The sequence below is a fragment of the Amia ocellicauda genome, chromosome 2 (genome assembly GCF_036373705.1).
Source record: "Amia ocellicauda isolate fAmiCal2 chromosome 2, fAmiCal2.hap1, whole genome shotgun sequence".
Classification (NCBI taxonomy): Eukaryota; Metazoa; Chordata; class Actinopteri; order Amiiformes; family Amiidae; genus Amia; species Amia ocellicauda.
In genome coordinates, this window is record NC_089851.1 from 13,901,080 (window position 1) to 13,926,551 (window position 25,472).

At 38.1% G+C, this 25,472-nt stretch overlaps 2 protein-coding genes across 6 annotated transcripts in view; one reads left to right on the top strand and one right to left on the bottom strand.

Moving 5' to 3' along the window:
- The first annotated feature begins 589 nt into the window (after positions 1-589).
- On the top strand, positions 590-10,564 carry LOC136765125 (calcium-binding tyrosine phosphorylation-regulated protein). 3 transcript variants are annotated; one of them, XM_066719559.1, is made up of 5 exons: positions 590-789; positions 3,403-4,026; positions 6,844-6,911; positions 8,088-8,171; positions 8,853-8,986. In XM_066719559.1, the coding sequence occupies exons 1-5, from the start codon at positions 636-638 to the stop codon at positions 8,886-8,888; spliced, it is 966 nt and encodes a 321-aa protein (XP_066575656.1). In that variant the 5' UTR covers positions 590-635; the 3' UTR covers positions 8,889-8,986. The 3 variants fall into 3 exon arrangements, with proteins under 3 accessions (XP_066575656.1, XP_066575655.1, XP_066575654.1); XM_066719558.1 differs by lacking the exon at positions 8,853-8,986 and having other exon boundaries at positions 595-789; positions 6,684-6,911; positions 8,088-8,176; XM_066719557.1 differs by lacking the exon at positions 8,088-8,171 and having other exon boundaries at positions 599-789; positions 6,684-6,911; positions 8,853-10,564.
- Positions 10,565-15,632: 5,068 nt separating this feature from the next.
- The window catches only part of osbpl1a (oxysterol binding protein-like 1A), a 43,704-nt gene continuing 33,864 nt past the window's right edge, over positions 15,633-25,472 (bottom strand). For 2 of the 3 annotated variants that reach the window (XM_066719562.1, XM_066719560.1), the window contains exons 19-29: positions 23,774-23,908; positions 23,463-23,560; positions 23,077-23,259; positions 22,514-22,621; positions 22,107-22,196; positions 21,163-21,289; positions 20,634-20,750; positions 20,087-20,210; positions 19,498-19,588; positions 19,041-19,061; positions 15,633-17,190 (exon numbers count right to left, since the gene is read on the bottom strand). In XM_066719562.1, the coding sequence (XP_066575659.1) occupies positions 17,088-17,190; positions 19,041-19,061; positions 19,498-19,588; positions 20,087-20,210; positions 20,634-20,750; positions 21,163-21,289; positions 22,107-22,196; positions 22,514-22,621; positions 23,077-23,259; positions 23,463-23,560; positions 23,774-23,908 (1,197 nt within the window). In that variant the 3' untranslated portion in view covers positions 15,633-17,087. The remainder of the gene's footprint in view (positions 17,191-19,040; positions 19,062-19,497; positions 19,589-20,086; positions 20,211-20,633; positions 20,751-21,162; positions 21,290-22,106; positions 22,197-22,513; positions 22,622-23,076; positions 23,260-23,462; positions 23,561-23,773; positions 23,909-25,472) is intronic. The other variant, XM_066719563.1, reaches the window with a different exon arrangement.

Here is a 25,472-nt window from a genome sequence, read left to right on the forward strand (position 1 = left end):
TCGAGGTGAGTACAAACATCACGGCTAGGATATATCGAAAATGGTTTTTACAAAATATTAAAACCAGCTAGCTGAATTATTAAAACATTATTAATCAGAGAAAGGAAGAAAAAAAACATTAAATCAAAGAAGCCATTGAATAACTGGATCCTAAAAATATTTATCTGTTTGTTTCGAGAAATATAATTTATATTTGGTATATATTTTGGTATAAATCATTTTGATTATAAGTCTATCAGTTATTGAAATATTTTCTAACTAATTAAAAACATCAAGTATATCAATTCATGATAAATGTTCATACATAAACTATGTTTAAACAAAACAGCTACTAATTATTACATTTCTTGGCAAACGCCCTTATCCAGGGCGACATACAAATGTTTGTTTTTACATAATGTGTAATCCCAAACAAAACAAAAACAAAAGTCTTCCCCCAGTGAAGAATATGACCTCACAAGCTATTCACAGTGAGCTCACATTGTGAGGTTACAGTGTGCTAGCTCACTGACTAACCTCACAGTATGAGCTCACACTGAGTAGCCTGTGACATCATATTCTTGAGTGGGCGTGGCCACTACTCATATATTTAGAAACTAGCTGAAACTTTCTCTTGAGATACATTCTGGTAATGTATGAAGACAGACACAACTCCTTCAGTGTTGGTTGTGCCACGGGGCCTGAGGACATTTCTGGTGAACCTGACCAAGGCTGTGGTTAAGGAACAACCAGATGAAATCTCTCAGTTCATCAGCTCTTACCTCATTGAGCTCCTAAGTTTAAGGAATGGTAAGTTTTTTGTTGTGTAAGCAACATAGCAGGAAAAACACTCAGAGTCAATTGCAACGAACTGAAAGCTGCGCACTAACTGGAGATGATGCCGTGGTAGTAAACTAGTCTGCAGGTTTAATACCCATTGCACTGAACTCGGCGGCTGAGGTTGGTCTCCAGCTGCGGACTAAACAAGGCCTCCATTGCAACAAACCCCAAAACCACTGCTGCTGCCCTAGAGGAACAGTCTGCCAAATCACAATGTATTGACTGCTTTTGTTACTGAACTGCTCATAACTTGATTCTTAAAATCGTTTAGTAATGTTTAGTCTAGATAATGCTTTTAATGTTTTGGGGTCTCGTTTGGGGAAATGCAATTTAGCTTTAGCTATATATTTTTTTACATAAATACGTATTGAGTTAAAATCATTAACTTATTTCCCTCATTAACATGCAAATCAATTGGTAACTTTTTTGAAATGTGTTTTTCTGGATTTGTTTGTTGTTATTCTGTCTCTCACTGTTAAAATACACCTACCATTAAAATTATAGACTGTTCTGCACAGAAAAACGAATGGCATTGTTTAGCGTTGCTTTCTTTCTTAAGGTTAGCTTAACGTTAACTAAGTTACATTTATTCAAAACAAATATTATATAGTTAGTTTATAGCAAACACCCTGGGTTACTGAATTAATTCACGATTGTTAGCTGTCCTAGTCACATGCCTTGTTCATGCCAGGTCAGCTGGACACTGGACTGGCTGGACTGTTGATCCCGGCCGGCTGTGCACTCGTTCAATCTGAGCTCAGATCCGAGATCAAAAATGATCCTGCTTTTTTTATTATTATTATTATTATTATTATTATTATTATTATTATTATTTTTATTTCTTGGCAGATGCCCTTATCCAGGGCGACTTACAACATAGGTGTAAAACAAAGTGCAGAAATACAGTGAAGTACAAGGCATCAATCATTACAAATTCAATTAAACTAAAACATAGCAATTCAAAATACATTTTACAAATTCCAATTTACAATTTACACAGGCAAGTACAGTAAGTGAGGTCCTACATCCTGGATGGTAAAGCTAAGTGCTGTCGAGATGTAGGGTCACAGTCAGGGGCTGCGGGAAATGGAGCGGAGGAAACAAATCACTGATCCTGTTTGTACAACTGGCCCCAGATGTTTTCAACTCCAGTGTATACAGTTAAATAGCACCGATTTGTTTTGTTTTTTTTATAAGAAAATGTTTATAGATAGACTTGTATATTTTTTAATAATTACCGGTGAGCTCAGAGCTGCCTGCCGGCCTGCTCGCAGTGTAACTGGACGCACACTGCGCCGGCGCTCTGCTGGGTTAGTGGAGGCCTGGCCTCTGCACTGACTTCACTCCCGTTTGGTAGCACAACAGCAACCATAATCCTTAGTACAGCACTAAAGCTGGGGATCAGCTAGTGTCCAGTTGGCTCCGCTTATTTTTTCATTGCAATGGGCACTAACTTTAGTCCGCAGTGGGGATGATCAGTATAGTACTGTACTAGCTAGTCCGCAACTTAGTGCAGATCTCCGTACGAGTTCATTGCAATTGACCCTCAGTTATGAGATGACTTGAAACCCCAGTCTTGGCATTAAGGAGCTTGTTAAAGACTTCCAGGCAACCAAAGGTATATGTGTTTTGCTAAGATAACATGCAGGTGTACACATTTAAAAGTGCATACAATATATGCGGTTTATAAATGCTTGCCAGAAAATAGATTATTAGCTATCAGCTAGAAAATGCTCTTCAATTAAAGCCTTCAAATAGACACAGACATTTTAAGAATAATAATAATAAGAAGAAGAAGAAGAAAAATAAGAATGGTCACCAAAAATAGATTTGTTTTTGTAACAATAGTATAATAAAAGAAAGGGAAATCCATGTACAAGAAAATGTGCAAAGCATTCTCTTAAAGTTGCAATACAACTTCTGTTAAATTACATTTTGAAAGTTAAATTTGACATTCTTGATATCCTACCATCTATATCTCTATGAAAGAAAAAACTTTACAGAAATGTAACATTAAATTGATAATATTTAATTTTAATCAATCAATTCTTGAAATTAATCAAAGCATTAATCAAAGAGAATATGGGTCTCTATCTGTGGTGTCTATCATTAGGGGACATTTATGTGTGACTGGAGCACAGTAACCCTATATATGTGCATACAAAATAATATTAATTTTAAACAATGTTTATGAATGAATTTGAGCAAGTTGTTATTATAAACATGTTTTCAAGTATTTTACTGTGTATAAACTGGTGTATATTGTGGTGAATTCATTATAAGGAAAAGGGATACAAATGTTTACTTTATACATTTGTGTTGCTGTTAATAAAATGGAAATCAGAATTACAATAATCTCCCATATTATTTAGACCAGTGTTGGTCAGTCCTACTGTCTCATAGGTTTCTCTAAATCATCGGTCACTGATTATCTGGAAATCATGTCCAGTCTGACCAAGCCTATTTATTGAATCATTTATCAATTAATCATTTAACTTGAATTAGATAAAAAGGTTGGCCAGCCCTGAAATAAACTGTACTGTAGACTATAAGTGAATAAGAATCTATGTACTATCTTTTCAGGTACACATTTACAACCACAATACCAGAAAGACATCGCTGACTCAGTGACACCAGAAGCAAACAAACCATCTCCAGCAACAATGCCGTCTGAGGGACTTCATGAGATAACCCACGTCACAGGAACAACTTCGCCAGCTCCTGCTAGCCCATCAGTTGCTCACCAATCAGCAGTTTTCCAGAGGGTTCAATCAGAAGAATTTGTTGACTCTCCACACACACTTTTAGTCAACACAAGTACCATTCCCTCTGAGAATATAGTCGTCGTGGTTTGTAAGAATCTTCCTGAAATAGTAATATTCCAAGCTGAAGTGAAACCCCCAATGGAAAATGTAGAGCAGTCGCTCACATCAGAAATGACTCCTGAAGCAGTTGTGTTCCACAGAGTTCCTTCAGTTCAGGAACTGCCTCCATCATCATCAGTTCTGGATCAGATTCCATCCTCTCCTCTGGAACGATCTTCTGATCATGTGACCTGCACTGAAAAGGTTCCTGAAAAGCTAGCATCCCAGAGTGAAATGAACAGTGAGACAAATGTCACGATCACAATCACCTCTGTGGGACAAATACCCTGTGAAATCGATGAAACACCAGATATGGAAACAATGACAGAAATGACTGAAAAAGGTGAGACAATGGGGGTGGCATCAGCTCGGCACCACAAAAAACAGATACTTCCTGCCCTTTATAAGTTTATAAGTACCTATAAGTAGCAGTTTTGGAAACAAAAGAATAATTGGCCATGACCCTAACATTTCTGCAACTAAACAAGAATAGTAATGTTAATATTTTCACAGTATATATTTTTATAAATGTGCAAATATTTTTACAATGATGGTGACAATTTTATATTTAATTATCTCATTATTTTCTGAATCCATCTGTGAAGGAGAAGTAATGAAAAAATGAACTTGCCTATATTTTAAAGACATGAGAAATATATGGGTAGCAAGATATTGGATTAATATGTTGTACTCACAAAACATATAAAAAAACAATCAAAAAGCAATTTCCTCTTTTCTGCACTAATAGGTAAATCATGTTAGAATACGTGTGTTGCTTGTGTGTGTTTACTGAAAGCAAAATAGGGATTCCGTCTTTCCTTGTATGGATTTGGTCAATACTAAATTATAAAAACAGTAGGAAATTAAATTCAGTATGTCTGCTGCATGTCAGAGAGTCACACTGGCGTCCAAATAGAAAGCACGTCAGGAACTCGGCTGTCCACCAGCACTGGTGATGTAGCATCTTCTCAGACTGATCTGACATCAATGCAAGACAGTGCCAACATGCCAGGTACTGAAGAGAAATCTGATGGAGGTTCACTAGACATACCACAAGCATCAGCTCAGCTGGAGTGTATGGAAAATGAAACTGGTAATTTAAAAATACTGAGCAGACTGAACAGTTTTAGGCACATGTAAATGGTCAACACAGACATCTGAGCATCACTCTCCCACTAACCTTACATTTCTAATTCAAATGTATCCACAGAAAGTCCTGCATTCTGTCTAGTACACATGCGGATGCTAATAAATGTAATGGTCTTTTAAAGAGCAAGTCTATTGTACAGAAGATCCATGTTTTAAGAATTTATCTATATTATGTAGCATGACAAATAAGCCCAGAAGGTCTCTAGAACCCAGAAGGATTCTATAGTTGTAAGATATTACTTTTGCTATTGATAGATGTAATAAATAAGGAACAAGGGAAATTATAGACAGATCTCTGAAAGCAAGCCTCTTGTACAGTGAGGGAAAAAAGTATTTGATCCCCTGCTGATTTTGTACGTTTGCCCACTGACAAAGAAATGATCAGTCTATAATTTTAATGGTAGGTGTATTTTAACAGTGAGAGACAGAATAACAGCAAAAAAATCCAGAAAAATGCATTTCAAAAAAGTTATAAATTGATTTGCATGTTAATGAGGGAAAAAAGTATTTGATCCCCTATCAATCAGCAAGATTTCTGGCTCCCAGGTGTCTTTTATACAGGTAACGAGCTGAGATTAGGAGCACTCTCTTAAAGGGAGTGCTCCTAATCTCAGCTCGTTACCTGTATAAAAGACACCTGTCCACATAAGCAATCAATCAATCAGATTCCAAACTCTCCACCATGGCCAAGACCAAAGAGCTGTCCAAGGATGTCAGGGACAAGATTGTAGACCTACACAAGGCTGGAATGGGCTACAAGACCATCGCCAAGCAGCTTGGTGAGAAGGTGGCAACAGTTGGTGCGATTATTCGCAAATGGAAGAAACACAAAATAACTGTCAGTCTCCCTCAGTCTGGGGCTCCATGCAAGATCTCACCTCGTGGAGTTTCAATGATCATGAGAACGGTGAGGAATCAGCCCAGAACTACACGGGAGGATCTTGTTAATGATCTCAAGACAGCTGGGACCATAGTCACCAAGAAAACAATTGGTAACACACTATGCCGTGAAGGACTGAAATCCTGCAGCGCCCGCAAGGTCCCCCTGCTCAAGAAAGCACATGTACGGCCCGTCTGAAGTTTGCCAATGAACATCTGAATGATTCAGAGGAGAACTGGGTGAAAGTGTTGTGGTCAGATGAGACCAAAATGGAGCTCTTTGGCATCAACTCAACTCGCCGTGTTTAGAGGAGGAGGAATGACCCCAAGAACACCATCCCCACCGTCAAACATGGAGGTGGAAACATTATGCTTTGGGGGTGTTTTTCTGCTAAGGGGACAGGACAACTGCACCGCATCAAAGGGACGATGGACGGGGCCATGTACTGTCAAATCTTGGGTGAGAACCTCCTTCCCTCAGCCAGGGCATTGAAAATGGGTCGTGGATGGGTATTCCAACATGACAATGACCCAAAACACACAGCCAAGGCAACAAGTTTGAGTTGCCAAACGTCAGCCTCGAAACCTTAATGACTTGGAGAGGATCTGCAAAGAGGAGTGGGACAAAATCCCTCCTGAGATGTGTGCAAACCTGGTGGCCAACTACAAGAAACGTCTGACCTCTGTGATTGCCAACAAGGGTTTTGCCACCAAGTACTAAGTCGAAGGGGTCAAATACTTATTTCCCTCATTAACAGGCAAATCAATTTATAACTTTTTTGAAATAGTTTTTCTGAATTTTTTTGTTTTTATTCTGTCTCTCACTGTTAAAATACACCTACCATTAAAATTATAGACTGATCATTTCTTTGTCAGTGGGCAAACGTACAAAATCAGCAGGGGATCAAATACTTTTTTCCCTCACTGTATGCCTTGTGTTTCCTAAACTGGGACATGTTAATGTGGAACAAGGAGAAGAGGAGTCCCCTGCCAGCCCCAGTGAGGATGTGACTTCTCCTAATGAAACGACTCCAGATCAAGAACCTTGTGAAGCCGAGGCTCATGTGCCTCCCCAGGCTAGCGATGTGTCAGCAGATGAGCACAGTGAGCTGAACAAAATGCCCTCTCTCAGGACAGCTGGTCAGGACGGGGGTCTGGAGGAAGAGCCAGAGATGCCACAGACTGAAGAAAAGCAAACCGGTGATATATTTATTCAATAGTTATATAAATATAATTATTTGTAGTTCCAGTGTATTATGAAATGTTTAATATTTTTTTCATAACCAAAATTTGAGGATATACAGTACTGTGCAAAAGTTTTAGACAGGTGAGAAAAAATGCTATAAAGTAAGAATGCTTTCAAAAAGACGTTAATAGATTATATTTATCAATTAACTAAATGCAAAGTGAGTGAACAGAAGAAAAATCTACATCAAATCCATATTTGGTGTGACCACCCTTTGCATTCAAAACAGCATCAATTCTTCTAGGTACACTTGCACACAGTCAGGGATTTTGTAGGCATATAGTCAGGTGTATGATTAAACAATTATACCAAACAGGTGCTAATTATCATCAATTCAATATGTAGGTTGAAACAATCATTAACTGAAACAGAAACAGCTGTGTAGGAGGAATAAAACTGGGTGAGGAACAGCCAAACTCAGATAACAAGGTGAGGCTGCTGAAGACACTTTACTGTCAAAAGTCATACACCATGGCAAGACTGAGCACAGCAACAAGACACAAGGTAGTTATACTGCATCAGCAAGGTTTTGAAGAAGCATAAAGAAACGGGCAACGTTGAGGACCGTGGACACAGTGGTCGGCCAAGGAAACTTACTGCAGCAAATGAAAGTCACATCATGCTTACTTCCCTTCGCAATCAGAAGATGTGCAGCAGTGCAATCTGGTCAGAATTGGCAGAAAACAGTGGGACCCTGGTACACCCATCTACTGTCCTATAGAAGGCTGGTCAGAAGTGACCTTCATGGAAGACTTGCGGCCAAAAAGCCATACCTCCAACATGGATATAAGGCCAAGTGACTGAACTATGCATGAAAACACTGGAACTGGGGTCCAGAAAAATGGCAGGAGGTGCTCTGGACTACCGAGTCAAAATGTGAAATATTTGGCTGTGGCAGAAGGCAGTTTGTTTGCCGAAGGGCTGGAGAGCGGTACACGAATGAGAGTCTGCAGGCAACAGTGAAGCATGGTGGAGGTTCCTTGCAAGTTTGGGGCTGCATTTCTGCAAATGGAGTTGGGGACTTGGTCAGATTTAATGGTCTCCTCAATGCTGAGAAGTACAGGCAGATACATATCCATCATGCAATACTATCAGGTAGGCATTTGATTGGCCCTGAATTTATTCTGCAGCATGACAACGACCCCAAACATACAGCGACAGTCATTAAGAACTATCTTCAGCATAAAGAAGAACAAGGAGTCCTGGAAGTGATGGTATGGCCCCCACAGAGCCCTGATCTCAACATCAGCGAGTCTGTCTGTGATTACATGGAGAGAGAGAAGCAACTGAGGCTGCCTAAATCCACAGAAGAACTGTGGTTAGTTATCCAAGATGTTTCTGCTGTTTTGAAGGCAAAGGGTGGTCACACCAAATATTGATTTGATATAGATTTTTCTTCTGTTCACTCACTTTGCATTTAGTTAATTGATAAAAATAATCTATTAACATGTTTTTTTTAAAGCATTTTTACTTTACAGTATTTTTTCACACCTGCCTAAATACTATGTTAGTATTATGTTAGAATTTGACCACAAGAAACAAGAGCTGCATACACTCTTTAGCTACTTATAAAATAGCTTATAATAACAAATACAATGTGTATTTTGTCAAAAGTGGTTTGAATAGTTGAGAAACTCTTTGTTATTATATTTCTGTGCAGGTGCCCTTATTCAGGGAGACTTACAATTGTTTCAGTATTTGACATTAGTTTTACATACTATTACCCATTTATACAGCTGTCTTTTCCTGAAGCAATCTAGGAGGCTACAGCCACTATGAACCCATGACCCTCTGCTTCAAGGTGCAGAACCTTAACCACTACTCCAAATTGCTGCCCATTTTACTTATATTAAGACATATCCTATGTTTTGTGAATTTCTTGTGTTTTATTGTAGTTACCAATCAGCAAGAGAGAGATCAGGATGTTTTGAAGGAAACTGGCAGTTTGAATGCAGATGAAGATGTGGGACTTGGTCTGGATAATTCAGCGCAGCAGGTTTTGACTTTATATCATCTGGCAAATACAGCCGAGGAAGGAACATTATCCACATCATTTTTATCACTTCCTCCTTTCAATGGCACTGCTCTCATTAGAGTGTTTGGGCCTGGACACGTTGTATTATCACAGCAGCCAGAAACGACAGCTCTTGGGCAAAAACATATTCTTCTTCAACCTGCTCTGATGCACAACCATGGTAAATGACAGCCCCAGACCAGAACTAAGGAGAAATGTTGCTGTCAACCTGCAAGACTCTTAAATGTTACTATAGATGAAGGAAACATGCTTTTTCCTCAAGCAGCACATTACTGAATGACTTAACCATTGTTATTTTGTGGGACAAAATGTAAATTGTGTGCACGAAATGGTCATTTTGGGGGACAAACTGTGAATTGTGTTCATGCAATTGGCATTTTGTGTGATGAAATGTGAATTGTGTGCAATCAATTGTCAGTTTGTGGGACAAAATGTGAATTGTCTAAATGCAATTGACATTTTATGGGACGAAATGTGAATTGTGTTCATGCAATTGTCATTTTGTGGGACGAAATGGTAATTGTATGCAATCAATTGTTATTTTGTGGGAAGAAATGGTAATTGTGTTCATGCAATTGTCATTTTGTGGGACGAAATGGTAATTGTATGCAATCAATTGTTATTTTGTGGGACGAAATTGTAATTGTGTTCATGCAATTGGCATTTTGTGGGATGAAATTGTAATTGTGTTCATGCAATTGACATTTTATGGGATGAACTGTGAATTGTATTCATGCAATTGGCATTTTGTGGGACGAACTGTGAAATGTGTGCAATCAATTGTCATTTTGTGGTATGAAATGGTAATTGTGTTTGTGCAATTGGCATTATATGGGACAAATGTGAATTGTGTTCATGCAATTGTCATTTTGTGGCACGAAATGGTAATTGTATGCAATCAATTGTTATTTTGTGGGACGAAATGGTAATTGTGTTCATGCAATTGTCATTTTGTGGGACGAAATGGTAATTGTATGCAATCAATTGTTATTTTGTGGGACGAAATTGTAATTGTGTAAATGCAATTGGAATTTTGTGGGACGAACTGTGAATTGTGTTCATGAAATTGGCATTTTGTGGGACGAAATGTGAATTGTGTTCATGCAATTGTCATTTTGTGGGCCTAAATGGTAATTGTGTAAATGCAATTGGCATTTTGTGGGACGAACTGAATTGTGTTCATGAAATTGGCATCTTGTGGGATGAAATGTGAATTGTGTGCAATCAATTGACATTTTTTGGGACGAACTGTGAATTGTGTTCATGCAATTGTCATTTTGTGGGACTAAATGGTAATTGTGTTCATGCAATTGACATTTTGTGGGATGAAATGTGAATTGTGTTCATGCAGTTGTTTTGTGGGACAAACTGTGAACTGTGTGCACAAAAGCGCTTTTGTGCACGAAATTAGCCTATGTCTGATACAAACAGTGCCCCATAAGTGTTAACCTTGGACACGGTGTGATAAATACTTAAAAAGTAATTTTTAATGTCTTGCTCAGTAGTGTGTTGTTTGAGGTACACACACAAACCGATGTAGTAAATACACAAACCAATATGTAATGCACGCAATCTGATGCATTATGGCCTGTTTGCCCCCCCATAGCTAGTGGCAGCAAATTCAATAAACAAACTTCTACAGAAATAACCTTGCCTTTTCTCTTAATGCCTCTGATCATTTGGTTGTGTAACAATGGCAATGGATACTTAACTTTCCTTTGCCCAGGAGAGCCTGTCTCATCTAATCTGGCTATTTGCCCTTAGATTCTTAATTGACATGACTTTTTCTATTAAAACATAAGTTCCCTTTGAAATCGAAAGACAGCCATTACTTAACAGGAAGAGCCTTCTGACCTGCCAATCATGGAAAGCATGTACCAAAGCTGCCCAATAGGGGCCCTGCTGGCAGGAGGAAGACCCACCCTCGGAGTCTGTGAAAAGTCTCCTCCTGACGCAGCTCCCTGCCATTTCTTCTTTCACCTGCCTGTAAATGTGCTTTACTGCTATTCGCTTGCGATTGCCTTAAAGCTTTGAGAAGTGTGCTCACCTGCTCTTCGTAGTGCGGTTAGAATTTTTTGCTATCCTCTTCGGAGTATATTCCTAATTTTTTCTTGTCTCATCAGTGCTTGGACTACGGTCTTTTTCTTATTATTCTGCTTCTTTTTGGAGGTAAGTGTGCAGTAGGAATCTTGATCGGAGCCGTCCCTCCACTAAGATATACTGCATGGTTTTACCTCCTGTACCATTATTCTTTTCTTACAGATTTGAGTGGTGTAGGAGAGGACAGAGACGGAGACTACGCCACTGGAGCTGCCTCCCCGTGGCTGGTCGGCGACCGCCCCGCTCAATCCTCCGGATTCTCTCGGATTTTAAACTGCTCGACATGTCGAGAACAACACTCGACAAAAACCTGGCGACCTTGACCACATCAACCTCAACCAACTGTCGATCCCTCAACTCTTCTGTCAATATCGACCAACCCTGTTGATCCCTCAACCTTTCTGGCGATATTGACCTTGGAATTCTTCCCCGTGTCCATCCCGTGTCAACCTCGACCGACCTTGTCGACTGCTCGACCACATCCTTCGTGCTCCATCGACCTCTCAACAACATCACGAACTGTTCTCGACCTCTGGACACCCGTGTCGACCTCTTGGACCTCGATGTTGACAACCTTGACTTAAATATCGAGGGGGACAGTATCAGAGCTGAGGAATTTGGCAAAGTCCATCTGCCACAAGAGCTATCGATCTACTTAGAAGGTCTGGAAGTAGACAACTTGGAGACAGATCTTCTAACCAGAATGAAGCCAAAGGGGGCTTTCCACCATTGTTCCAGGTGCCAGGGCAAACTGCCCTTGGATGATGGATATGACCTATGCATGCGCTGTCTGGGTGAGGAGCATGCCCAGCACGCACTGACAGGAGAAGGGGGCTGTGTACACTGCGCAGCATAAGAGGGCCAGGAACTCCCCATCGGCCAGCCGCCACAGCAGAAGCTCTGCCCACTGCTCTTCTGTGGGCTCGGCTCCGTGTGGACCCCCGGCAAGTGTCTCTCCAAGAAGGCGGTGCTCGTCTTCATGCAAATGATTATACAGATCACTAAGATGTTGTGGTTGATATATATTTTTTTTAATTCTACATAATACATTATATGAGAACTGGATCCAACAGAATTTACCATTAGTGTAGTGGTTTTGGAATGAAAGCAAAACTGCTTCCTAATTCTACATTAACAATGTGTCTGAATCATAATTCTGTTGGTGTCAAAGCTGCTGTTCTGTCCACTGTGTATTAGGAAATATTGATTATACATAAACCTAGATATGTGATTATGAAATAAAAACATTCCCAACAACCATAAAAAACACTTCTGATGACGAGCACTAGCTGAGAAGGAACACATGCAGTACAGAGCACAAAATAAAATATGTACATCATTTGAACAAGGACCGAGTGATATTTTGTCAACATTAGGTGTATTTTTCACCGTCTTTCACATTTTTCATAATCCAAATATAGATATTTTGGGGGGTTGTGTTGGGTTAGTTTTATATTCTTCAACAGAAATAATAATAAAACAAACTTTTGTATACTTGTAAACATTTCAACATAAGTCTTTTAGCTGACAGATTATGAGCAGCTGGCTTTGAAGAAGAAAAAACAGCAAAGAGGGAAACAGCGATAGCACCAGAGGTGGTGTCTGAACAACACAGGATACCAGCTGCACTGCCGATACCAGGGAAACCTGATGAGGCGGCTGGGGAAGCAGCTCCTTCATCTGTTGACAGGAATGGCTCATCAGAATTCCACCGACGGACTGGTGAGACTGCTTCACACACTCCCGATGAAGAGCAGCTAGTGCCTCAGACATCTTCTCAGTCAGCCTCTTGTCATCAGAAATCCTTTTACCCAGACCCCACACTGAGATCTCGGAGGGTGCGTTTTGCTGCTCTTAATTCCCTTTCTGTTGCTGGAAAAAGGAAATTGCCTGAAGTTGTAGCAGAAGAGGATAAAGCTTTAAACATCCCCCCACTTTGAGTGTCAATCGTGCAGGCGGTCTGTCAAGCAGGGAGGGAGGTAGAGTCCCTGTAGGAAAGCTTCCGGAGATGGAACTCGCCAAAGAAGCCGCTTTCATTATCTCCTGCTCAGGGAAAACCATGTTGGCCATCAAGGGAAGAGTTGCTCTTGCACAATGTAGTCCACAAACAAACGAGCATTAAAAGTTTTCACTAGCCGAAGAAGCATCTGCTGCTCTGGTCAGGGTCCCCCAGACGGCAATATTCCTCACTGCACCACAAGCCCGGGTTTAATGAGGATTCCAACAGAAACTGCACCTGCTCAAAAACCTGCTGTAAAGGCACCTTATTTATTCAGCATTCCTATAGGAAAAGATTCTGCCTCCTCACATAACAGAGCCAATGATGGGTATAGCACAGACATCACCGTTCATCAGGAAACGGTGTCTGGTAAACCTCCACTGAATTGCCAGGCTTGGTCACAAGCACCCAAAGGAATAGTACATGCTAATTCAGAACTTGGAAAATGCATAATTTCAGATGCACCATCAATATTAAATCAAGCTCCCCAGATGCCAGAAATGGGAAAGCAATCTGGTAATACTTTGTTATTTTTATTAAAATAGTAATGTAGTCTGTGATTAGGTATTTCCATAGGAATAAACAATACTTTTTCCACTATATATACTAGCAATACATTTGAGTAATTTTTTTTTTTTTACAAAGCAATTCCTGAAGTCAGTTTTGCTTAGTGACAGCAAGGGAAGTGGCCAGCCAAGGTCAAGACATTCCTGAAAATGAGGTTTGCATTCTTCAGTGACTATGAAGAACAACAAAATGTCTTTCAGAGACAGCTGCCTCATTGCTGTGGACATCCGCCGATGGTTTTCCCAGTGCAAACCCATCATCAGGCTACGCTTGACTGTTGCCATCCCTTTGCAGCTTTTCTCCATCAATTTCAAATCCCACAACCCATTGCCCCGTGCATGTATGTGCAGCTTTCTGCAACAGATCAGTTAATGCCCAGATCAGTTTTTGGCCAATAAATACAGTGCTGTCCCGATCAGCAGATGACACAAATCCACAGAAAGCACCCAATCCACAGCCCATTTCCACAAATCCACAAACTCAAACTCACTTTAGTGTAAACCAAGGAAAACGCGCCCTCTCAACACTACCAAGCAGTGCCAGGATGGAACACAAATCAACTGCTGGCAAAGGACCACCAGCCCATTGCATTGAAACCAAGTAACCTTGGTCAAGGAACAGAGGCCTCTGTACCAGCATGTATTGCTTTTCCAGAACAACCAAACTCTGAGTCTCCAAGGCACATTTCTGTTTCCATGCCATAACAGATCTTCCACAGGCAGGGGAAATGGAAAATCCATTATTGTCAGCGGCACATGTCCCTTTTGACAGGCTGGTCAAAGCAGACCTGCAGGAGGAGCACATGAGAAGGCGTGCTTACAGTGCCCCTACCAGCCAGGGTTTTCCCTGATTAAAGGCAATGGAATCAAGTAAGGAAAGGATGTTTCTTTTGGTTTAACATTGTCAGTGTAGTATAAGAATTGTATATATAAACACATCCATATCGAAAACAATGGTTAGTGAGCTTCAGGGTGAGTTTAGCTCGTCCCAGCTAATGATCTGTCGTATTTGAGGATCAAGAGATACTGCTGTAGATTTATACAGCTATGGTCTGAGCACAAACTGGAGCCGAGATTTGGTCACAACACATAATTGGCTCCCTACCAAGAACGTTCCTACTAAGGTCATGGTGTTGTGGACCCGGCCACATCCTCTTTGTGTCAGTACCTGGTTTCAATGTAGAATTCAGCTGAAATGAGTCAATGCAAGAAAGACAACAGCTGTTCATTTACAACAGAAGAAGATACTCTGGTCTTAGTATTTTTTCATATGTCTTCAAAATACTATTTGGTAAATATACCATTATTTCAGAGAACATGAAAGCAGAAACTCTAATTCATACTATATAAAATAAAAAAGTTATCTTGGTGCAGGAGTGTCCACAAAAGACATTTATCATAAAGGGCACAGATAAAAGGTTGATCTATGCCTTATTGGTTGGTTGTGTATCCTGAGCCAGACATGGCATCCATTTTATATACAGAGCCTACACATTAAGTGTTATTAAAACCTTTACACAAAGGAATTGTTTTGCCGAATTGCAATTTTTATATTAATGTTTTACATTTATTATATATGTTTTAAACTTAACTTTAATATACTTGTAATTAATTCAATTGAAATTGTTACAGTGGACCCAAAACACTTTCTATTTCCTCTCAGGAACATTTAGAAACTGGATCAATCATTTGTGATAAATCTTTATCATTGTACCTAATTCAATAAAATCATCTTCCAAAAATCATTGTCCCATTTTTTGTAATTTTGTGTTATTGGTCTGTTCTTCCATATGAGGGAATATTCAGCTTAAACAAAAAGGTTTCAGAGCCAGTATTAGCCAATATTCTGTGTATTTCTCAAACAATTTCATGTTTTAAATAACAGTGAATGGTAGAATCCTCTGTGATTTGTGCCTGTGTTGTTTTTTACTTCTTTTCCCTTTAAAAAAAAAATGAACACAATCTTACACCTATATAGATTTTAATCTTTTATTTAGCAGCAGTTGGAATAATGAATGAACACGTAATTTAATAAAGTAGAAGACAGTAGTTAAAACCTAATCTGTAAAGAGCACATTAGACGGGCCACCTTCCATGTATAAATCTCCTCATACGTTACTGTACCTACGCACAACAAAGTACAGGAATGTCATAAGTGCATTACTGTAACATTATATAGATATTGTAGACACAGGGCTCATTCACAGGTTTCTTAGTCTCGATAACAACCATTTACCCGCCATTGTGCGCACATTTGCTGGTATAAGAAAATGTACTCATACTTCCTCTTTTCAAGTATGCAAATGTGAATATTTGCTGTTAACGTAAATAAAGTTAAAACACTTTTATAAACATTATGTTAAATATTTTACAGACATTTAAAGTGTGTTTGTTTATTTTAATCTCTCCACGCAAATGGACCACCATGGATCGTTTTCAAAAGCACACACTGCCTTCTGAAACGTTTTAATCTGAATTAACAGGTGGCTATACTTTGAAACCTAAAGGTTAAGGGAGACACTGGGCAATTTCAGAATAAATGGGTTTCCTGAAAAAGAACCCCTTTTAGGTTGAAGAGGCAGTAAAATGTATTCAGCCTACAAAGCAAAACTCATGCTTTTCAGGTTATTAATTGCACATTCCTAAGACTTAAGAGACTCACACCACCTAAACAATCTCATCATTAGCATCACTGATTTAAATACAGCAATACTCCTGAAATACAACTGACCAGCTTAAGCATACAGAAGACTCAGTTGATGTACATTACAAATAAAGTCTTTACACAAAACAGCTGTACAATTTCTAAATTGTTCTGCAAAGATCATATACATGGCTTCTTCATTCCTGAAGTAAGACCTTGGTTTTGGGAGAAACACAACATGACACATCACATTCAACTCAAAACACTGCATTTTAAAAATAAAACTGAATGGTTTTACCCAGTTAAGATTGCCTGAGCCTATGCTGTATTAATACAATGGGGAGAAAATTAATTATACAAAACATTTATATAATAGAAAAAATAGGCTTATTTTCTCTGTGAAGAAATTGTGCCTTCAGACAGGGATAAACATATATGTATTCATACCTTTGTTGTGCTACAAGTATTGGGAAAAATTATAAGCTTGACCTTTTATTTAGCGTTATCTGCTGCACAGTAGTTCTAGTTAACAGCCTATGTGTTTTTCACATTTTTAAAATCCTCCTGAAAATGTTAAAATAAGGACTGTGGACAAAATGCTAGACTTGTGTTTGTTAAGGCCAGCCATCTTGTTTTTTTCTTTCATTTACAGAAACTGACAATGTGAAGGTCCTATAAAAACAACTCGGCAGAGTAAAGAATGAAGGGAGTTTTCTTGAGTGTTAAAGTGGAGTTCAAGTTCAAATATTTTTCAACGCCCACTTACACTGGCCATAGACATTTCTATCAATAAATATCAGGCAGCTGAGAATAGCTTCTATCCCAATATCCACTGTCATATATCCAGTCTTGGGAGCCATTGTGCGGATTGGGGCCCTGGCAAAACCACCTATGGAACAACAGGAAACAAAATCACTGAACAATTAGAACAAGTGATTTTAGTTGATCACAGCCAAAAACCACACAATCATTTATATTTTGTAAATTTATGTAATTAGTTTTTCTTATATCCCAGAGCATAACAATATTTAGTTATTTTTCCCCATTGTCTAGCTCTTATAAGTACAATAACATTAAAAAAAAAAAAAAAAAACATTGCAAAGGTCCCAGGTGTCATATTTTGTATGAAGATACTCTGTAGTTCCCCTTAATCTTTTCATACTCAAGCTTAGAATGTGTCACTTGTCTCATAGTTACACCTTTGAAACTCACTATCTGCTCTTTAAGGTGCAGCATAATGGAATTCACAAGAGGCCAGAATACACGTGTTTTTCTATTCCGTCTTTCTAGAGCTACATTTGTAAGTGTACATAGAATAAACAGTCAATAACAAAACTGGAATATTTCCCATGCATAATCTAGAGTCCGGAGAGAAACCTCACAGTCATTTGGACTTCATAAACAGCCCCAGGATATATTTCGGGTGATTTCATCATTGCTAAATCAACAAGTTGCTCATAAGTAAATATTCTCACTGACCCTGAAATAGACCATCTCACAAAAATCACAGTGAATGTCTTCTATAGAACTTTAACAGAGCACACTCTATATACTGGTTGTGTTGTCTACCAGTATAGGGGGGTATTACCTCTCAAACCACTTTAAAATTAGTCTTAATACAAACAGTGTGTTTGAGTCATGAACATTAAATATACAACACCTTGCTGAAGCATGATTTTAAATTAAAATCCAATCTCACCATCCTTTTTTCAAATTAAACAGACACTCAATTATCTGCGCTAATGATGGTTACAGATATTTCAAAATTGCAGATAAATCGACAAATTACAATTTTTCATTAATCATTATGTCCTTAAAGTTAAGAAAATTTAGTTTGTTAATGATCTAAACAAAAGAATGTATTAAATAATGTATTGTCCATACAAAAACATACACTCACTTTCAAACAGGTTTGAAATAAATATTACAATGGATTTCTGCTTCAAATACAATCGATGTAATACCAATTAGTCCAAAAGAAGACTGTCATTCTGTTGCTTCAAATACGCAAGAAGACCCTCAGTGTACTCAAGTGCTGAATCACACTCCGCCCATAGCTGTAAACATATGCAATTAGTATAGGCGATCACATGGATTTTGAATTAACCGCAGCACACATTTGTTTGGTTTAAGCCAGTGACTAACAATGTATGCATAACTGTTTAAGATTATTAATTTGGGTTTAAGGGGCCACCAATGAGTTTTTTTGTTATGTTAAAAGGTCAGGTGCACGGTTAATCCTAAAATATCAGAGAAACTGCATCCGGATAATCGCGAGTGAACTGTATTTATATTTTCTGCTGTGAAATGGACCAGTGAGTTCAAAACCGCATGTTTTTGCTGAAGTTAGGTTACATGCCTCAGTAACAGTCTCCTTGCCTGAAAATCCTACTACAAAAATCACAATCGAAAGAAGACATGCAATTAAAGAGAACACATACATTTTACACTAGGTAACAAGTGATTAATACAGAGAAAAAGTCTCTGACTTTCAAATCAAGATGGACAATCAAATCAAATACCTGATTTGGGATGGGAGTCATTCATATGGACAGTACACTTCACTAATACCAGGATCTAGGACCCGCTCTCTCGCTCATTTTGTAATGCGAAGAGGTTTAGAATATCACTTTGCACAACTATTGCATTTGTTGTAGTACTACAGTGTTCCTGGTAGTGGGGCTACAACACAGTACTCAAGTTAGAACAGCAAGCCAAACAATACAAAAAAGCTCAAACCTGGGGCCAAGAGCAGGGTTTCTTCTCATGAAAAAACAAACAAACAAAAACAATGGAGAAAAATGGGAACTTATTAGCCACAGCATGGATATTACAGGGACTACAAAAATGTATATTTAATGTAATAGTCAAGATCATTAAATGGGATCTACGGTCATGCTTCTGAAGTGAAATAAAAGAAATCAGAGAAATGTGAGAAGTTCACCAAGTTGACAGTGAATTTTACAAATATTCCCTATTATTGTTAAACAAAAAAAATACATTTTTTTGTAGTAAACACAGTACTTAGAAGCTGCAGAAATCCATTTATATATATCTGAAAGCATCTACTTCAGATACTAAATTCAGCACTCTGCTCCCAGTTAACAGGTTGTTATTGTACCGTTTTAAAATAAAAGAAAGAGATTTCTGACATGTTTTGCAAATCATCCAGTAAGACCAGTTGTACTGAACTAACCTGGACTTCCACTCCTCATCTGATTTTGAACGGTTCTTACGGGCAGCTCTCTGTTTTTCCTCTAATCTCTTTTTCTCTTCACTTGCGAAATCTACAATAAGGGAAAAATCAGCATTTTTTTTTTCCAATTAGGTAAATGACAAAATGAAGAGTACAGTGACCTAAATCTTTCTGAATGTCAATTGACGTTTTGCTACAGAAAGTATATCCTTCTCCTTTTAGATTGTTTTACCCACAAGATTTATTTTCCTTTAACAAAGCTTGATACACTTAATATGGCAAGAAAGATGTTCTCAATATGACAATTATGGTACAGGTTCTTCATTTTAGTTACCATCATTAAAGGATGAAACAATCTAAGAAATCAGAAAAATGTAGACAATACCATGCAGCAGGAATATTCATTTTGTTTCCCAGGTTTAATAACAAGTACACCAAAGCAGTCTTAAATCTAGACAGACAAGCTAAATTTCAAGCTATTTCCATGCTCAGATACTTTTAGGTTGTCAGACTCAAATTTCAAATATTAACTGTATGGTCAAAAAATAGATTTTGTTTTGTTTACAGCTCCTTAATTAAATACTTTTACCTATATTTCCATTTTCCATTGCCCGTATATCTGGTCTCAATCTGCAGTCTGTTTTAGGGATAACACCTTCCATTTCTTTATCTAATTCATTCAGTTGCATGGCAAAGGTGGTGAAGTTGTACATCTATAAATATATAAAAACAAATCAAGATTAGATACATGTAAATGTTTCTAATTTACATATCTAACACAAAGGAACCGACCACTGCTTTCAAGCATCTTCAAAGTCAAACCTAAGTGAAGTGGATGCCTATCAGTATCTTTATTGTCCAAAGACTAGGTATGAATTTAAATCACATTCGCTAAGGTGGGGGAGGAACAATTTTAAAGCTGATTTTGATACTTTAAAGCAGATTTTTCAAAAGCTCTTTGATGTCAATATATGTGATGTGCTGCAGATGAGTTACTTTTGGGATATTTTCACCGGGATATTACAGTTCAGTCACACTTGCATTTTTAATAATACACAAGCATTATGAATCATTACTTGAAAGGCCATACTGTAAAGAGGCTGTGATAAAGCTAGTGAACTGTATGACCCACTCACCTGTGCAGAGTTTGCTGGTCTGGGTGCTATCCTCCACAGGAGCTCACTGCCAGGAATCACTTGGACAGTTTCAGCATCTGGTAATGGCATTTCATCAGGTTCCTCAGCACTGGATGTCTAGAGAAGACAATACATGTCAGTGCAACACAGGAGAATATGAAACACACAGCCCTCCACAGCTTTTCCACATAACTCTCCTGCTCAGAAGTCCACAATGTCCCAATGAAGAATTAGGATTTAAAGCCATCCCACACAATATCAGTATGTACTATACATTTGAAATATATATATATATATATATATATTTTAAATAGAGGAGGAAACTTAAAATAAAAAAAAGAGATTTTAACAGATTAATAGATAACATGTTCCTAGCAGCTAAACATTTCCTGTTGCACTTTTGGCCAAAGTTTATAATTTGTTCTTTGTTCCATATTGTCTTTCCTCATTCACTGCAGTGAAAAGTTTAACCGCCCATGCCTTTGTGTCAGTCATACCACATACTGTTTTATTTACTTTATATACATACTGGTTTACTGCTTTTCTTATCCTCCGTGTTCTTCTTGTCAGTCTTCTTGTGCGCATCAAATGTTGCTGGGTCTACCGTGTACAAACACTCAGTCCACTTGCCATACAGTGCACACAACTTCTTTTTGCTGCATAAACAAACATGTCAGTAAAACTGTGCTCTACGATCTGAGCTCAGTCTACTGCGTCACAAAAGAAATCAATAAGCACCATTAATAAGTTCAAGGATAAACCAATATACCAACTACATCTGCACTAGTGTGGCCTTCGCTACACTAAGTTTATCTCCTGCATTTTGTATATGTAATATAATCACTTGCTTTGTGCATCTATAAAGTCTATTCTCATCCTTCCTTCTGTGACAGAAGATTCAGTCTATCATAGTTCACTTCACTTCACACTATAATGAACACCCAAGCACTTGCTGCTGTGTGCCAACAACATTGACGGTTACAGAAATAGATCATTGGAATCAATCTGTATCAGGAAAATTGAGCTCTGTGAAGATACAATTACACATCATTTCCTCCCGAGACATCATTTTCAGACATCGTCGATCAATCTTTTCACATTAATGATGTTCCTTTTGTTGCCACTTTAAAGGGTTTGTATATCTGCATTTTGCCCTGATTGGGAGTCCCTCTGCAGTACCACGTGGCATCTACAGGATAAATAGTACATCACCTTTCCATACAGTTATTAGTTGTATTCATTCATTTTTCAAGTTTTGAAATTACTAGTGTTTACATTTCCAAACATGCAAGTTTTTGTATCGAGATCCAGCTTTCCTTCCCTTACTTAACAGGGACTTTGAGGCCTTCTTGATCAGGCTAGTTTATATACAGTCAACTGATCTTGGAGAGTACTTTCTTGTGTATGTAGAAACTTAAAACATCATGGATTATTTTTTATTATAGCATACATTGGTAAAGCCAAAAATATTACCTTTTATCTAGGATATAGCCTTCAACTTTGTGCAACTCTTTGCCAAAAAGGCCACATGCTTTGAAATTCAGGCAACACTTTTCTCCAGTTCTGTCACAAAAAATAATAATAACTGCATATTTAATAAACATACACACACTATATGTCTGTACAGATTACATGCAATTTTAAATAAACATGAAATTAATATATTTACATTTACATTCTTAAAATAAATCAAGCTTTCAATTGATATACATTTAAATAAACATTCACAGTTAAATATAACAGTGTTTTGAATGTAATATGCAGAAAATTCAGAATAGTGGATGTATTTAGCTGTGAATTACAGGCACTGTTTTTTTTATTACTATTTAAATATCTTGAGAATGAACATAAAGTAAAACCTTCTATACTTTATTTCTTACTTATGGTTGATTATTTCGACGTTGCCATACTGCTCGATCCACAGTTGTCCCACTATGATGTTGTGAACACAGCAGGTTGGATTTGTCCATGTGTAAGCCTCATTGTGTCTAAAGAAAAATGTAAAAATATTTGTATTGTCATTTTGAATTCTCACTTACAGAAATCTCTTAGACGGATTTATGCACAATTACCCATTTCTGTGATTCAGCTAATTCTTAATTAATTTGAAAATTGTGAAATCTTAATACAGGGTGATACACAAATTACAGTAATTAGAACATTTTCTATAAATGTAAGATTGACGGATAGATTACTGGTTTTGCCTTTTGACTCTGTTCAACTACACTGAAGAACTTAATTTATTTCATTACCAATATCCAACATTACATAAATCGAACCAAGTAACTATGAGTGAAGTTATAAAATCAGCCCAGCAATGTGTGATGGATTATAAAAGCAGATTACCGCCTTCCACTGTAGCAAGGATGTTCCTTTCTTGAGGCCCATGACTACACTTAACTGCCATCAGAGAAAGTAAACAATGTACTTGGGAGAAGCTCACTTGGGAAGTTCCAGTGTTATGATTCCTTTCGGTTCTGCTTCCACACTTTTTCCCCAGAACTTAAGCTTGGGATAAATGGATCCGTGGAAAACAAAGTCATTCTCTATTCCTTCAGCATGGAATGCACTGATGGGTGGGTGATGACTCACTTGTTCTGATATTAGTCTAAAACCAAGGTCCTCTCTGCAGAAAGAAGGATATCCAGTTAGTTCAATTTGCTTTTCCTCAGACAGAACATTTTAACAACGTATAGGTATGCCACACTTAACGTTTGAGAGTTAGAAAATATATATTGCCTTTAAATTGGATAGGATCTTGGCTATCAAATGTTAAATGAGCCCTGGCCAAGGACTCTGTGCAAATGTCTAACACGGGTTCAATCTTACCTCACTAGCTCATAGGTTTCACCCAGGAGTGGATTGAAAGGCTTTCCTGTCCTTTCCCACTGTGAGGCAACAGCAGAAACGGCAAATGCCGCAACACTCTGGAGGAAAAACGGCAATTCCAAACTGTCATGTTAGGATTCATATTCAACATATATCCAAATGGTGCGTTAGGTTTCTGGATTTGGATCGCTCTTATTCTTGATTTTATTATATTTCTGTCAACCTCTTCACTTACTTTAAATACCTGCATTATAGCCTAGCCAGAAAACTGCTGAATACGGACAGGACTCAAGAGCAAGGGGGTAGGTTACCTTCATCCTCTCAATCGAGTCGGAGGAGGAGTTTGCTTTGTGGATGAGGTACGTATGCTCCATGTACTCTGTGAGGCGCTGCAGAAAGCTTAGAGGCTCATTGAAGATAATGGGCATAGTGATTTTGGAGAGTTCCTGCAACAAGAGAATGAAAAGGCTATCAGCCAATCACTGAGAGACACAGAAAGCATTCATTTCACACATGGAGCTGGAGAAACGCTGGGAAGACAACACCCAAACATATTAACAAAGACAGGAAACCGCTGCAGCACCGTGAGAGTTTGATACACATGATACACAGACAGTATGATAAGTGTTCTACGGTTTACAGGAAGTCTTAAGGACTCGGAACAGCTTATGCTAATTTGGCATCATGATATCAAGACACACTTCACACTTCAGACGTTTATTTCGGGGGTTTTGCATGCCCGATATTCAAATGAGTTGACATCTTGTGACATGAATTGCAAAATTGCTTTTGGAATATGCAGTACCCAATGACAAAACAGGACAAATGGAAACAATATAATATATAGGGAGACACTCAATGGTAGGAATGAACAGTTTTCAGGACAATGAAGAAGAAACAACAGGCCTTTATAGAAGAGCACAAAAAAAGCAGCCCTTAATAATGCCCGGTGTGGCAAAGAGCATATTGAGTGAAGAGCCCTATGTGCGTCTCCTTGTCCAGCCATACATACATTTTTTGGTTTTGGATAAAGATCCTTTTTATTTTTTATGTCTGTGTAACACAAACCAACTTCACAGGAATAAATACCCATCCTGAAAGGGACATATTCTGTATTTGTTGTTTAACTACAATAGAAAGCCAAACAACTAATTCTGACCACAATTAAATCTGATTAAAGTACAAATGCAATTATTTTTTAGGAGACAATTACATTTTATATTAATATTCCCATACTGAATTTCTGAAAAGGTGAGCTTCCCGAAAATATTTAAGCTAATTACGGGAGAGTAATAAGGTTTCCAAAGGGACCAACAAGTTTGGATTAGGCTCAACATCAAGTTGGAAAGCATGATTCAAGCAAGTTAAAACATATATGGGCTGTGGCGAAAGTAAACTGATGAAGCACAGTCTCTAATACAGCAGTGAAAACAAATAGAGCAAACTAAAAATAAAAACAATTTTTGTACGATATTGCTGAACCAAATTGGCTCCAGAACACTGATGTTAACCGAACAACAAACAACAGTTATGGAAAGGAGAAATTATATATACATCTTAAAGTAGTTATGTTAATGATTTAAACCCATTTAATCCTGGCTTATTTGCAAGCAAACAAACAGGAACAACAACAAATGACTGCCAATGCACACTGTAGAGAAACGCAGGTTGAGCAATGCAGCCTTAACACGCTAGAGGGTCTTAGGATCTCCGGAGAAATCTAGGTTAAAGTCTGATGATGATATCGGTCTGAGTAATATATGCCTAAATATAGTAATGGATTAGAAAAGGTACCATGATCCCCCTATGTGATTACTGATTTATAGTATCGTCAGTATCGCCCCTGGATTGACGTGTCCACATTGTAGAAATATATGTTGCCAGGGTCTGAAAGTATAAAATATTTTTAGTTTTTTTCTCCTTTCTGTTGATTATTCTATCCTGTTATCCATCATGAAAATCAATGAAGGCACAAACACTATTGATCTTTACTGCTGGCTCTAGTTTGCA